General features: G+C 33.4%; 1 protein-coding gene across 7 annotated transcripts; it reads left to right on the plus strand.

Moving 5' to 3' along the window:
• The first annotated feature begins 3,442 nt into the window (after positions 1 to 3,442).
• On the plus strand, positions 3,443 to 13,314 carry LOC100250774 (membrane-associated 30 kDa protein, chloroplastic). 7 transcript variants are annotated; one of them, XM_019219697.2, is made up of 12 exons: positions 3,443 to 3,803; positions 3,925 to 3,956; positions 4,544 to 4,668; positions 4,825 to 4,912; positions 5,220 to 5,284; positions 5,369 to 5,450; positions 6,412 to 6,486; positions 7,383 to 7,453; positions 7,551 to 7,633; positions 8,682 to 8,746; positions 9,279 to 9,353; positions 9,828 to 10,308. In XM_019219697.2, the coding sequence occupies exons 4-12, from the start codon at positions 4,829 to 4,831 to the stop codon at positions 9,972 to 9,974; spliced, it is 747 nt and encodes a 248-aa protein (XP_019075242.1). In that variant the 5' UTR covers positions 3,443 to 3,803; positions 3,925 to 3,956; positions 4,544 to 4,668; positions 4,825 to 4,828; the 3' UTR covers positions 9,975 to 10,308. The 7 variants fall into 7 exon arrangements, with proteins under 7 accessions (XP_019075242.1, XP_019075241.1, XP_019075238.1 ...); XM_019219696.2 differs by lacking the exons at positions 3,925 to 3,956; positions 9,828 to 10,308 and adding exons at positions 10,347 to 10,472; positions 12,954 to 13,314 and having other exon boundaries at positions 3,444 to 3,803; positions 4,802 to 4,912; XM_019219693.2 differs by having other exon boundaries at positions 3,447 to 3,803; positions 4,802 to 4,912.
• The last annotated feature ends 506 nt before the right edge of the window (positions 13,315 to 13,820 follow it).

Below are 13,820 nucleotides of genomic sequence, written 5' to 3' on the forward strand. Positions count from 1 at the left end.
CTTAACTGGGTCAGTTCTCTCTTGACAGAACTGGGTGTTGTTCTTCCTCAATCACCTGTGATTTATTGTGACAATATTGGGGCAACCAACTTGTGCTCAAACCCAGTTTTTCACTCCAGGATGAAGCATGTTGCCATTGGTTTTCATTTTATTTGTGAGCAAGTTCAAAATGGCACTTTACGTGTTTCTCATGTTTCAAGTGATGATTAGCTTGCTGATGCCCTTACCAAAGCTCTTCCCAAGTCTCGGTTTATATCTACTACTTTAATGAGAAGCCGTAAGTGGTATATTCCCTTTCCTCTGTTCCTTTGTTCCTCTGTTTCTCTCATTGTTATATATCTCACAGAATCATCATCTTCCTGGTGTTTCTATGAATTTTTCTGTAATAAGTTTCCCATGGTGGATGCTTTCTTTGAGCTTGCAGTTAAAGATAAGGGTCCTTTTACTTGTTCTTATTTTATAGATTTTGTTTTGTGTGGATTTTTTTTAGTCTCCTCTTAGGATTAGAATTCCATATCAAAGACTTTTTTAATACCTGAAAACGTTTTCATGTAAAGATTAGAATTCTATTTTCATTTGAAAACTGATTTTGAAAACACTTTTTTAAAAAAAAAAAAAAATTAAAACATGTTTTTTCAATTTTGATAGCAAAAATTCAAAAAAAAAAAAAAAAGAAAAAAAAGAAAAGAGTACAAACTTTTTTTTAGTAAACTAGAAAATCTACCTTTACAATTCAATCACATCTTTTTTATTTTTTTAGACAACTGATGAACCTCCCATAACCAAAGGAAAAACAAATATTTTTTTAAGAAAAAAAAAAACAAAAAAAACATGTATGAAAACCGAAAACAAAAATTGTATTTTGTTCTTAAAAATAGAAAGAATATGTTTTAGTTATTTTCAATTGTTTTATTTCAGAGTTATTTTAAAATATAATTATATAAATATAAAAAATAATTAAAAATAAATATTATTAAAACATATTTAAAGAATAGAATATTAGAAATCATTTTTTTTAAAACAGTTATAAGAAATAAAAAATGTTTTCGATTACCAAACAAGGACAGAGTAAAGCAAACTTGCATTGGCCACCACAAGTTCAACACAATGGCCGCAAGTAGGACATCTACTCCACTTCTTGGCCACCACAAAAGCTTCCCAAACAATTCTCCATTCATCTCTCTCATCTCCTGCCTCTCACTGCACCTACACCCTGGAAGCCATGGACTCTTACACTCAAAACAAAAGTCTCTCTTGCAATTGGGGCACCCCCATCTCCTTCCTCCACTTTTACTACTACCACTCCCCCACACTCGTTCACGATCAACGCCGAGCAGTCATGGTTCGGGCAGTAGAACCTTTCAAACCCCACCACCACCTTCTGCTCCACGAGCAGATCGCACCATTTCACGAAGAGGCTCGCCGGACGGATGGGCCGGCAGGCGAGAGGGTCCAGGAGATGGTCGCAGGTTAGGCCGGCCATTTGACGTCGGCGGCGTTGTCGTCTTCCACCTTGACGTGAATGTAGTTGGCCATACAGGGCATGCAGAAAGGGTGGGTGCAGTTGGGTTTGTTCTTGAATTTCTCGTTTGACGAGAAGGGTTCAATGCATATCTCGCAAGTGAAGGTTGAAGAAACATCCTCTTCTTTGTCTTGTTGAAGCTTCCTCCATGAATTTCCCATGGTGCATTCTTTTTGGATGTGTTTGGATCATGGGAATACTTTTATTGAACCCTCTTATATATGTCTTTTTTTCTTTCCTATTGGAAAATTTTCATAGAAAGGAAGGTAGGAAATTTATTTTGATTTTTTTTCTTTATTTATAAATAGATCTATTTTTTATGAAAATTATTATTTAGAGAAAGTTCCATTCATATTTTCCAATCTTACCTTATAAAAAGCTAGGTAGGTAGGAAAATTTTGATAACTAAAAATTTCAAAAGGAAAGTCAACCATTTATTTTTATATTTTCTTTATTTATAATTATATCTAAATTTTATAAATAATATTATTTATGTAAAGTATCCTACAAATATTGATTAGAAACATGAATTCAAAAAGTTTCCCTTTTTTTTTTTCAAAATTAATACTTATCCTTCTATTTACTTTTACAATCCATTTTACTTGGATATATCTTATGTTTTCTATTTTTTTTAAATAATAATATTTTTTATATAAAACTTAATAACTTTTGTATAAAAATTATCAACTTACTATATTGTTTAAAATTACTTTTAAAATTTATAAATTTAAGATGTTAAATAAATTTAGTATCTCAATTTTTTAAGGTAAGTTTCAAATTATTTTATATTTGAATAAAAATTATTATTATTTTCTATTTTTTTTCCAAATACATAATACTCGCCCAATTGTATAATAATTTCTAAAATTATGGGATGTTTATTAACTATTTTTTTTATAACTAAAAGACATAAAATGGATTGTTTTTAATATCTAATAATTTTCAATTGTTTTTACTCATTTTTTAAGAATTATTTTAAAAAATAATTATACAAATATGAAGAATAATTAAAAATAAAAACTAAATATAAAAATTATTTTTAAAACTTATTTAAAAATATAAAATATAGGTTAAAATATTTTGAGTTCTCAAATAGTTATAAATATAATATAACAGTTTTCAAAATTTGATTTTCAGAATTATTGTAAAAATTAATTACAAATCAAGGTATAAATTTCTAGGATCTTAAAGTTTCAACTTTTGTCGTTTGTGGGGAGCATTCAAGTAATGTTTTGTTTGATTTAAGAAATAATATATATATATATATATATATATATATATATATATATATATATATATATTTAATTTTATTATTTTAATTACATATTTATTATTATTTTTAATGATGCAACATGTTATAAATGATAAATGATACGAAATTTTAATCTAATAAGAAAAAAGAAAAATAAGGGTTAGTTTTAGAATTATTTTTTAAAACAGTTTTCTATTTTTTGAAATAAAAAACATAAGAAATATGTTTGATAATAAAAAACTATTTTTTATTTTTAAGGACAAAAAATAAGTTATTTTTAAAAAACATCTTTTACTTATTTTATATTAGTTTTACTTGTTTTTTAAAAACTATTTTAAGAAATAATTATACAAACGTATAAAATTATTTAAAAAATAAAATATTATATATAAAAATTATTTTTAAAATAAATTTAAAAATATTAAAAATAGGTTAAAAACATTTTAGGTTTCTAAATAAACTTTTTTTTATAAAAATTAAAAAATAATTTTTAAAAACAGTTTTCAAAAATTATTTTTTTAAACAATTACCAAATAGGTCATAAGTCTATCTTTCATTTTACTGTAATTATAATTGTTTTAAAATTATAAAAGACATTTTTTTTATATATGAATTAAAGTTGGTTGAATCCTTTGCTCAAGTCCGACTTGAATTGGGTAGGATAAAAATAATTTGACCCGAGAAGAACACATTTTAAGCATGGTATAAATTGGATCGGGTCGGATCGGATCAACCCACTCGAGTGAACCACCGGTGACAACGGCCCAATAACTGGTCTTACGGTTCAACAGTTTGGACTGAGCCGGTCCAAAACACTGAAAACAAATTATTATTACCCTTGCTTTGGAAAATTTGAAATTATTTTCTGTGTTTTCTGCAACATCATCTGAGCCGATTCTATCCCGAGAATGCCCCTGAATTCACAGATAATTACTGGGATGCCCTTGGCGTCTGCACCAGCTTCTTCGACCTCTGACAGCGTCTGTGTCGTTGGGCAACCTCTGACGTCGTCGTTTTTCAATGGTGGAGGTGTGTCTCTTTTGTTAATCTTCATATCTGAGTTGCTGGGTGTCCTAGAAAAAAATGGTTTAATACTTAATGTTGCTTCTGCTTTGTTGTGTTTCCATGCATTTTCATGGCTACCAAACAGAGCATTAGTCCAATTTGGGAATTTTTATCTGGGTAAGTGCTATTTTCCGGAGAAAATTGTATGCTACACGTTGCTGTTGCTTTCTTCACATTTTCTTGGCTAACAAACAGCGCAAGTTGGGGAAGCTTAATTTTTGGTATCTGTTATTTCCCCAAGAAGATGGTATAATATTTAATGTTGCTTCTGTTTTCTCGATTCTTTTTCTTTTTTCCTTTTATGCATTTTCATGGCCACCAAACAGAGAGCATTAGTCCAATTTGGGAAATTTTATCCTGGGTAATTGTTGTTATCCAGAGGAAATAGTCCAATACCTCTTGTTCCACTTGTTCTGTTGGGATTCTTTTTTCCTTCCATACATTTTCTTGGCTACCAAACAGGGTACTATTCAAAATTGGGAAATTTTACCTTGTTCAAATGCACTTTGATACACACATGAATGAGAATAAACGATGTATAAGAAAGTCAATTTGGGAACTGGGTTTCGATACTTCAGATTGTTGGAGCTATCTTTGTTTTATATCATTCAATTTGATGTTAATATAAATTTTTGTAATGAATGAAATACCTTGTTATCAGTGGTGCCAGTTCGAAACTAACATTGATATTGATTTGCTTGCAGTGAGAGTTCTAAAAGTTAGGGGAACACGGGTTGCTAATTCCAATTGATCCCAATGTAGTAGACATGGTGCTGCTGCTCTTGGTGCTCGAATGAGCCTTTTGGATCGATTTGCTAGAGTTGTCAAGGTGAGAGTGACAACTCTTTTATGTACATTTTTTTTCTTTTGTGATGGTTTTATTGATATACCCTCATTCCACAAATTGTTACCAATGCAATCTTACTTATTACTTGATTTATCTTTCTGTGTTCTGATGTTAGTCATATGCAAATGCAATCATTAGTTCCATGGAAGACCCGGAGAAGATCTTAGAACAAACTGTGCTTGAAATGAATGATGACTTGATAAAAATGCGTCAGGCCACAGCACAAGTAAGCTTGATGATCTCATTTTTGCTTGTGTTGCTTAACGTTAATAATTCTTGCTTCTTCGTTGTTCCACCTTTTTATTTTCCCTTTATTTCTTCCTTCTCTTCTTCATTTTTGTTTTCTCTCTTTTTCCTTTTCTCTGTCCTATATGATGACAAACTGTCTAGAAACTTAAAGCACAATGCATAGTAAAGATAGCGAAAGGAAGCACCAAGCATTCTCAATGGATTATGGCAGCCCTACTTTTATAATTTTAAGTTTATTTCCCTTTCTACATTGTGTTTATGTAAAATTCATTGCTTCTTTGAAGGTATTGGCATCTCAAAAGCGATTGGAAAATAAATATAAAGCGGCACAACAAGCTTCTGAAGATTGGTAAAATGTGACATGTAGGTGCTAAATTAATGGCCCAAGTATGGTGGTGGATAAATGTTATTTTGTGCTTTATTTTGAATATAGGTACCGTAAGGCTCAATTTGCTCTTGAAAAAGGAGATGAGGATCTTGCACGGGAAGCTTTGAAGAGGCGTAAGTCTTATGCTGTAAGTTGACATTATCTTTGAAGAGTATTGGAAGCAAATTTATTATTTAACTATTTATTTACTTTTTGTTAGAAATTGGGGCGGAAGTTTTCTATATGATAATAGAACTGCACTATAGTGATAAATTACCTATTTCTTATTCTTACATCTCTTGGCTTAACAAATAGTTTGCTTTGAAGGGACTTGTGCATTTAGTGATTAAAAAGATAGGCTAGATCTTGCTTGTCCATTGCAAGATTCATCGACAATGAGGAATTCCCCTTCCTAGGAAGAGGAAAATTCTTTTCTCCTTTGTAATTAATTTTATCAAGTTGATCTAGAACCAAAAGAATGAGGGCCTCTTATATTTACAAGACTCAAAGAAAGATCTGAACCCTAAGGCCTTGGGAGACTCTTCAAAAGCTTCCTAAATCTTATATGCTTCCCAGACAACTCCAAAAACTTCTACTGAACTTTGAAGAAGTCTGAACAAAGCTTTTAGAATGTTTCAAACTCGTTTGTCTTATTTTACATCTTCTATATAAAGATTAAATAATTTAAATATGGCTAAGTTTCTAACTAATTTTAGTTATATTTTATTTTCTTTTGTGTTTTCAATTGTAAAACCAAATATAAGAAAATCATTTTTCTTATCATTTTTTCCTTCCCTTTGCACCTTCTTGGAACCAAACATGGCATAAGGGTCTTAAGCTGTTGAGTTTGTAGAATTTTGAGCAGCTAGCTGCTGTCTCTAGAAAGTTCTGCCCACTATGGGGCTCATTTGTGTGGTGTGCAATATATAGGAGTCTTTTTGAGGAAATTTCTACACTTCGTCAAGGGATTATACTAATTAAATTTTAATATATATTTTTTTACCTTAGTATAAGTATCTGTTTCCAAGCAATATAGAGTCAACTGTTATATGCTGCTGGTTTGTTGAGAAGAGATGGTGTAACTGGCATCTTTGTTCCTTTTTTTACAGGATAATGCTAGTGCTTTGAAAGCTCAATTTGATCAACAGAAGAATGTCATTGAAAATCTCGTCTCCAATACACAGGTATGCTAGTTGTTATCCTGCCTGCATCATTTATGCCCTCCATGATTTGTTTCAATGAAAAACATGTCTAAAAATGCCAATATGTGTAGCAAGCTGTTGTTGTGCCATGTGTTGATGTGAAATATGAATTATTAAATGACATCTGATAAAGCCAAATTGTCTTGCATTTTAAAAGATGAGTAGAATGAAAAGAAAACGTAGAAGTTTTCATAAAGCAAGAAAAATACTTTTTCTAGGACTTCATTGGGTAAAAAGGTATAAACATGCCTTGTGTGTCAAATTTAGGATTATCTGGTTTTAGATTTGTCAAGAAGCCTGGGGGGTGGCTATGTTAGCATTGAAGCACATCATAATCATTAAAAAATTGGCCCCTTTAAGTAGATCTGGCATAAGGATAACTATCATGATATGATGATTTGGGTAGCCATGTCCTGACAGATTGCAGCGAGTATTGTGATGATGGTAGTGGTGACAATGCTGGTGGAAAGATGATTGGTGGAGCAGTGATGGTGGAGATGGTGATGGTAGTGGCGACAATGGTGGTGAAAAGATGATTGGTGGAACAGTGATGGTGGAGATGGTGATGGCACATGGTGGGGGTGTGGTGGGGATGGCAGTGATGAAGCTAACCAATTTCTCACAACCTTGAGGATCTTTGAAATGGTACCTTCCTAGTTGGAATTTGAGCTAAAATTTGGGTCCTCAAATTCCCACTCTTAAATATAGCCAACAAAATAATAAAGGATTTCAAACTCGTTTTGGCACTCCCAAATTTTGTCCCTGAATCTCTCATCCAATGCATCCTTAAAATTGCACTATTTTAGCTTTGTTGACAAGTACATTATGCATTTTAATGACTTGTTATAGTTACATTCCATGAACTCCATTTTGTGTAGCTTTTGGAGAGCAAGATACAGGAAGCAAAATCAAAAAAAGATACCTTGAAAGCACGTGCTCAGTCTGCCAAGTTCGTTTTCTTGCACCATTTTCTTCACTAGCTTTCAAAGTTTCCACACATGATAGCTCCTTACTGTTGATGAAATTGCCCACGTGTGTTCCTTTAGGACTGCAAGCAAAGTGAATGAGATGTTGGGGAATGTCAATACAAGTAATGCACTTGCAGCTTTTGAAAAGATGGAAGAAAAAGGTAAGAAACTTGATATTGGGAATTAATCTGGTTCAAATCATTTGTCTGCATTTGGATGAGTTGTGATGCATCAACTAATGTCTTCCTGAAGAAAACCTTATGCCATCTAGAAGATGCTTTTGGCTCTAGATTCCAATCATCAGGACCTGGACCATCCACCAATGGCTATAGTATTACATGCCATACTTAAGAGCAAGAGATATTCTGATTGTGAGATTATATCAGCTTATTGTAGCTTATAGAATGTTTTAAATTACCATATTTTGATGTCTCCACTGTAATTAACTTGTTTTACCATCATTTCATGGCACATATAGAAAAATGCAATGATCAGCTGAGGGGAAAGTTGGGAATTTTCTGAAAAGCTAAGTGGAGAACGTGATGTTCCCAAGGAAGTGCAACTGAAAACGGTAAAAGATAAAACTAAAAGCTACACCAGAAAATGCTACATGCACAAGGATTGCCAATTCTGTAAAAGAGGAATGCGTTAAGAATTACTCTCTTACCAAGGCACTACAAAATTGTACTTTTAGACCATCTTTTCCATCCGTCTTTCCTTTGATATGACTCAACAACAAAACACCAAATGCATTGATAAACGTTCATAACAAATTCTTCCTATTCTTGTCTCATTACTTTTCCATCTAAGCATCCTTGTTTTTATGACAATGCTGTTTCTTGATTACCCAACATTCTGTAAATTTAGCATGGCTTGTTTTATAATAAGAGCTGGGAAATAAAATTATAATTGAAATCCCTTTTTACCATAATTTATTTTGTTCTTTTAACAAGTATTAGAATGAAAAGATTGATAATAGAAACCATGTTGTTTTTGGTGTATGGTCATAATTCATGGTACCTTCAATGGTTGTTCTTCCACTCCTGGCTTTTTTGTCACTCAAAAGTAACTGAAACCGCAATACATTGTACAAAAAATTTGTTCCCGTTGTTGGTTGATGTGAATCAAATTGGGTTCACCATACTGAGCTCAAATTCTTAGTGGCAACTGTGATGAGAAGTTTTTTATTTCTTTTCTTTTTCTTGATAGTGTTGACAATGGAGTCCCAAGCAGAGGCACTGGGCCAGTTAACTTCTGATGAGCTTGACGGAAAGGTAGCTGTTATCTCTCTTTACTCCTTATTCTTTTGTCTCAATATTAAGAAATGATCTCCCAAGTATTAAAAAAATAAAATGAAATAAAACAAAAAAGGCAACAGTTAAACTAGTTAAGTATATCGACATTGATGAATGTATTAAGGAATACAATGTTGAAACAAATTAATGAGCTAAACTTGGTATCCTATTAGTACTCTGTTGATTTCTGATGAGAAAAATGCTAGTTTGGAGATTGAATTCTTCATAATTTAGTCCCAATCTCTTCCCAAAAGCAAAGTTCAAAGGTTAATTTCTTGGAGTTCAAGTGGTGCCCGATGTGCCAGTTTGGTAGATTTGTCTTCTTCGTCTACATTAAAAAGACTATGACATGTGGACATGCCACACAAGGGTAACTATTGGCATTAGTTGAAAAGCACAAACATGTGTCTGTGTGTTGAAGTGGATTCCCGCATTTGATGGTAACTTGCTGCAAGAATTGACTTTGAGTTCCTGTTCTATACAATTTGTAAGTTGGTTTTCTATCTTGCAGTTTGCATCGTTAGAAAGCTCTTCAGTTGATGATGATCTTGCAAACTTGAAGAAAGAACTATCTGGTAGCTCAAAGGTATGCCTTTGTACATCATTTCTGTCATGGAAAAATGGAACTTTCTGGTTGGTGGAGCTATGTCTTTAGTCATATTTAGTTTGATCCCACTAGGTTGAGTCCGAAGGATTTATTGTTACCTAGCCTATTGTTGCTTTGGGACTAGTTAATTGTGATAATATTTTCATTCACTCTGTCAGGTTGTCTAGAAAAATGGAAAAAGTAAATAAAATTTGAAAATTTTAAAAGTATTTAGTGTTTGAACAGTTTTCTTTTTCTCCTTTTCTTGGAAACTAAACAGAGGTGGCACTGAAAAATGAAAATTCTAAAAATATTGAATGCCTTTTTACATTATTTTTGCCATCTCTCTATTTGCTGAAAAAGTGGAGCACAAAGAAAGAGAATCCATATTTTATTGCAAAGTTCCCAGATTCTGTTTCTTTTGTTGTAGATTCACAATCTTTTTCAGCTTCTCTTCATTTCCATGACAGCCAGGGACTTAGCTCTCTTATTTTTTTGTTCCTGTTTCGGTTTGGTTCCAATAGAAAGGTGAGCTTCCACCTGGAAGAGCATCTGTTAGCAGCACAAGCATGGCATTGCCATTTCAAGACACTGAACTTGAGAGGGAGCTCAATGAATTGAGGCAAAAGGCAAAGGATTCCTAGATTCCTACACCCCCTTGCACAAGTCCCGGACTCGGTTCAGAAGCCTTTTCATTTCACCAACAGATTGACTTTGTATAGCTCAAGGCCAAAATTGACTTAGAGGCTGTAAATATTTTTGTCGGGATATAATCCATATGGATTTACAGGTTTGAAGTCAGATGGTGCATGCATCAATGCATGATATGAAACATCTTGATGTGTTGTAATGTATGTGCATCTGTTGCATCAATCCTTGTTTTAGTTGATGTATGCACACTGCCTATTAATGTACATTCTGAATGATTTTCCCAATTACCATGTTTTGGATCTTATCAATGTAGTCACTGTGACTGTCGGCCTGCAACTGCAGGATTTTACAACCCTAGAGCCAACTGATGCTGTGGGGCCCTCCAACAGAAGCGTGGTGGCGGGCAACGCAGCAATGATGATTTGGCAAAGTAGTGCTACACGAGCTGCTTCCAATTTGACTAACACGGTATGCCACCTTTTTCCTTTTATCCCTTTTATGTAACACTGTCATGTTGAATATATTAAGTTCTTCAAAATTGAATTTATTTCTGGATTCTTATTGAAGTTCTTGCCAAATGAGATAAAAAGATAAGACCTCAAGTTGAAAACTAAATACTGAATCATTTGAAGATCCTTTATAGTTAGTTTTTAAAGAAATCCCATGAACATGAGAATTGCAGTTTCTTCTTCAGTTAATATCAGATTGAAGTTATTGATGAATACGCAAGGTGGGTTTGGTGGTAACTCAAGGTTAGCGAACTTTTTCCTTTAAAATTTTGTGTTATTATTTTTCTTTTTCGAATTTAGCAAAGCTTAAGAAAACTTAAGTTTCATTACTTAAATAGGGGTTAGTTTTTTCTATTCAAAGAAGTTAAATTTACGGAAAAATTTAGGATGCTTTGAGTATGATGTCAGATTTGACATTCATGTACAGGTTAAGCTAGAAGGGTTCAAGAGTTAATAATAGAGATCAAGCCACCGACCATCACAAATAAGTGGTTCAAAAATTAAATCATGGTATAAGAATTTTCTTAGTCTTTAACAGGACCAAAATCATAGAAAAGAAGATGGGATGTGTATAAGGGAAAAAAAAATCATGGCAGAATAGTATCAAGACGCGTACTTTGAGATGGCTAAAATGATATGTCAGGAAATACTACTAGTCAGAAGGAAATCACAGAGAAAAAATAAGTAGGAAATCAACCCACGTGTGAAGGTTGATGAGACAAAGTCTAATAATGCTGCTGAAAATCATCAGTAATTTTTGGAAAGTCCATTTTTCTGGGTTAGTACTCAGCTAGAAGGGTTCAAGAGTTAATAATAGAGATCAAGCCACCGACCATCACAAGTGGTTCAAAAATTAAATCATGTTATAAGAATTTTCTTAGTCTTTAACAGGACCAAAATCATAGAAAAGAAGACGGGATGTGTATAAGGGAAAAAAAAAAATCATGGCAGAATAGTATCAAGACGCATACTTGGAGATGGCTAAAATGATATGTCAGGAAATACTACCAGTCATAGGGAAATCACAGAGAAAAAATAAGTAGGAAATCAACCCAAGTGTGAAGGTTGATGAGACAAAGTCTAATAATGCTGCTGAAAATCATCAGTAATTTTTGGAGAGTCCATTTTTGTGGGTCGGTACTCATGGGTGTCCCCCATTTGATGAATGGGGTTTGGTGCGGGATCAGCCTGAATTGGACTTACATTCAGTTCAACCAATGTGCATTTCCTTGATATTAGACAAATTGAACATCATTATTATAGGGAAAAAATGGATTGAAACCCAAGATTAGCGGGTCAAATTTGGCCATTTAGTGGTTCAATGTGACTCTGTTGAAAACAGCCCCTTTGAACATTTTTTAGCATGTGGTTTGAACATTTTTCTATTTTTTGTAGAGCATTTTGAGCATGTGGTTTGAACATTATCATTTTTTGACTAATCTACTAATGAGAAGCATCATAGAAATGTTGGGGGTCTTTTTTTCATACCAGCTAGGCATTCTGCATAGAGGATATTATTGTATATTAATCCTGTATGAACCATCTAAATACTTGTTTCCGTATTTTTATTTATTTTTCTCATTGGGATTTTGTTGGGGGAGGGGGTAGGTGGTAGTGCAGAATATGAAAAGTTGTACAAAAATTTGTTCCCATGGCAAATGAGATTCATAGCTTGATCTGGTCTGGTCAAGTAGTGACACACAACCTGATTGAGGTTAGGCTGCTGTGTTGGACTAGGGCAGGGTTAAGGTTCCCGTTGGGCTTCCAAATCTGTAGTCTTACTGTCAAACAGGCTTGGGTCTAAAAGTATTAAGGGTATTATAGTCATTTCACAACCTTAGGCAACCATCTAAGGGGTTTCCTCAAATAATATTAATTGTCCTGGGATGAGTCCGTTCAAAGACAACAACTAGAGCAGCCAGTCAATTCAAGGCTCCAAACCTGGACTCATATGGCATGACATCCATATCTAATTCCCCCATGTTCTGATATTATCCCTTCTCAGAGCAAAATGACCAAAAAACCAGCCCTCTAGCTGTCCAGAACCCAGGTCACGAATAGGCTCCTTTTGGTCTCAAATTTATGGAACTGACCCCTGTGGAATTATTCAAACTTGGGAAACAAATATACGCTACACCCAGAAGAACAAAGCCTGCATGACTATTTCAACCATCCCTAGTCAACACGTATGCCTTAAGCCCTCCTAAATCCCTTATTTCGTTCAAACTTTGCCATTGAATCCAAGGAGACCCGTACAGACTCCAGTCTATAAATACTTGAATCACATTCATGTTTCCTCAAACACATTCATAAGCTTTCACCCCTCCAAACCCACTGATAGAACCTGAAAAAAAGTTCTTTCTAGCCCTCTTGTGAAGATGAGTTTCCGGTCTGCAACTGCTCTGCTGATCATTGCTGTTATGTTTGTTGCCATTTTCAGCCAAGCCCAGATTGAGGCAACAAGGGTGCTGGCTGAGGACTTTGCTGGTGCAAACCACCTGGCGACGTACCCGTCTGTCTACAACAAGGCCAAGTACACCATGGCATGTTGGCTCGAGCGGTTGGCATCAGGGCCGAGCCCCAAGGGCCCTGGTCACTGATCAAATTCTCCATTGGCGCTGTGAAGGGTCCTCAGGCTTCTACCTGGAGGACAAGCCCATAGCATACTTGTTTGTCATATAGGATACAAAATCAAATATTTTGTATTTGCATTCTTTTGTAACTTTATACTGTATTTTTATACATGTAAGAAGAAGTATACGAATTACATACACATGAATAAATCAAATTCCTTGATACAATTTTTTGAGTTATTAACTTATTATCCCTAATGCCCACAAATCCTGATTGGGAAATTGTACATTTACTTAATGTTTGGTTCCTAAAAAATTTGAAGGAAAATATGAGAGAAAGAAAATAAAGAAAAAATTTTAAACTCATTTAATTTATTTTCCTCTATTATATAAAGATTAAATAATTTTAAAATACATAAATTTCTAATTAATTTTAATTATATCTGATTTTCTTTTATATTTTTCATAATAAAACTTAACATAAGAAAACTATTTTCCTTAGTATTTTATTTTTCCTTCTTTGGTACTTTTCGAGAATCAAACATAACCTTCTTAATAATAAGATGCCACATAAAAATAGTAAAATATAATAAAATTAATAGAGCTTTTTCTTTTCTTTTTAGCTTTGGGGTTAGATATCGGATAACTTGCATTATTTTTCTTATATTTTTTTAAGCAATCTCACAGGTAAATGTTCTTGATTTTATAAAATTTATATGATATTTTACTTACAA

This window comes from Vitis vinifera, chromosome 5, assembly GCF_030704535.1.
Source record: "Vitis vinifera cultivar Pinot Noir 40024 chromosome 5, ASM3070453v1".
Classification (NCBI taxonomy): Eukaryota; Viridiplantae; Streptophyta; class Magnoliopsida; order Vitales; family Vitaceae; genus Vitis; species Vitis vinifera.

Bases quoted from the DNA above. Each gene is read 5' to 3' on its own strand.
- LOC100250774 (XM_019219693.2), top strand. From the start codon at position 4,633: ATGAGCCTTTTGGATCGATTTGCTAGAGTTGTCAAG. The intron at 7,454-7,550 runs GTTCGTTTTCTT...GTGTTCCTTTAG, and splicing joins GCACGTGCTCAGTCTGCCAA to GACTGCAAGCAAAGTGAATG. The intron at 8,747-9,278 runs GTAGCTGTTATC...TCTATCTTGCAG, and splicing joins CTGATGAGCTTGACGGAAAG to TTTGCATCGTTAGAAAGCTC.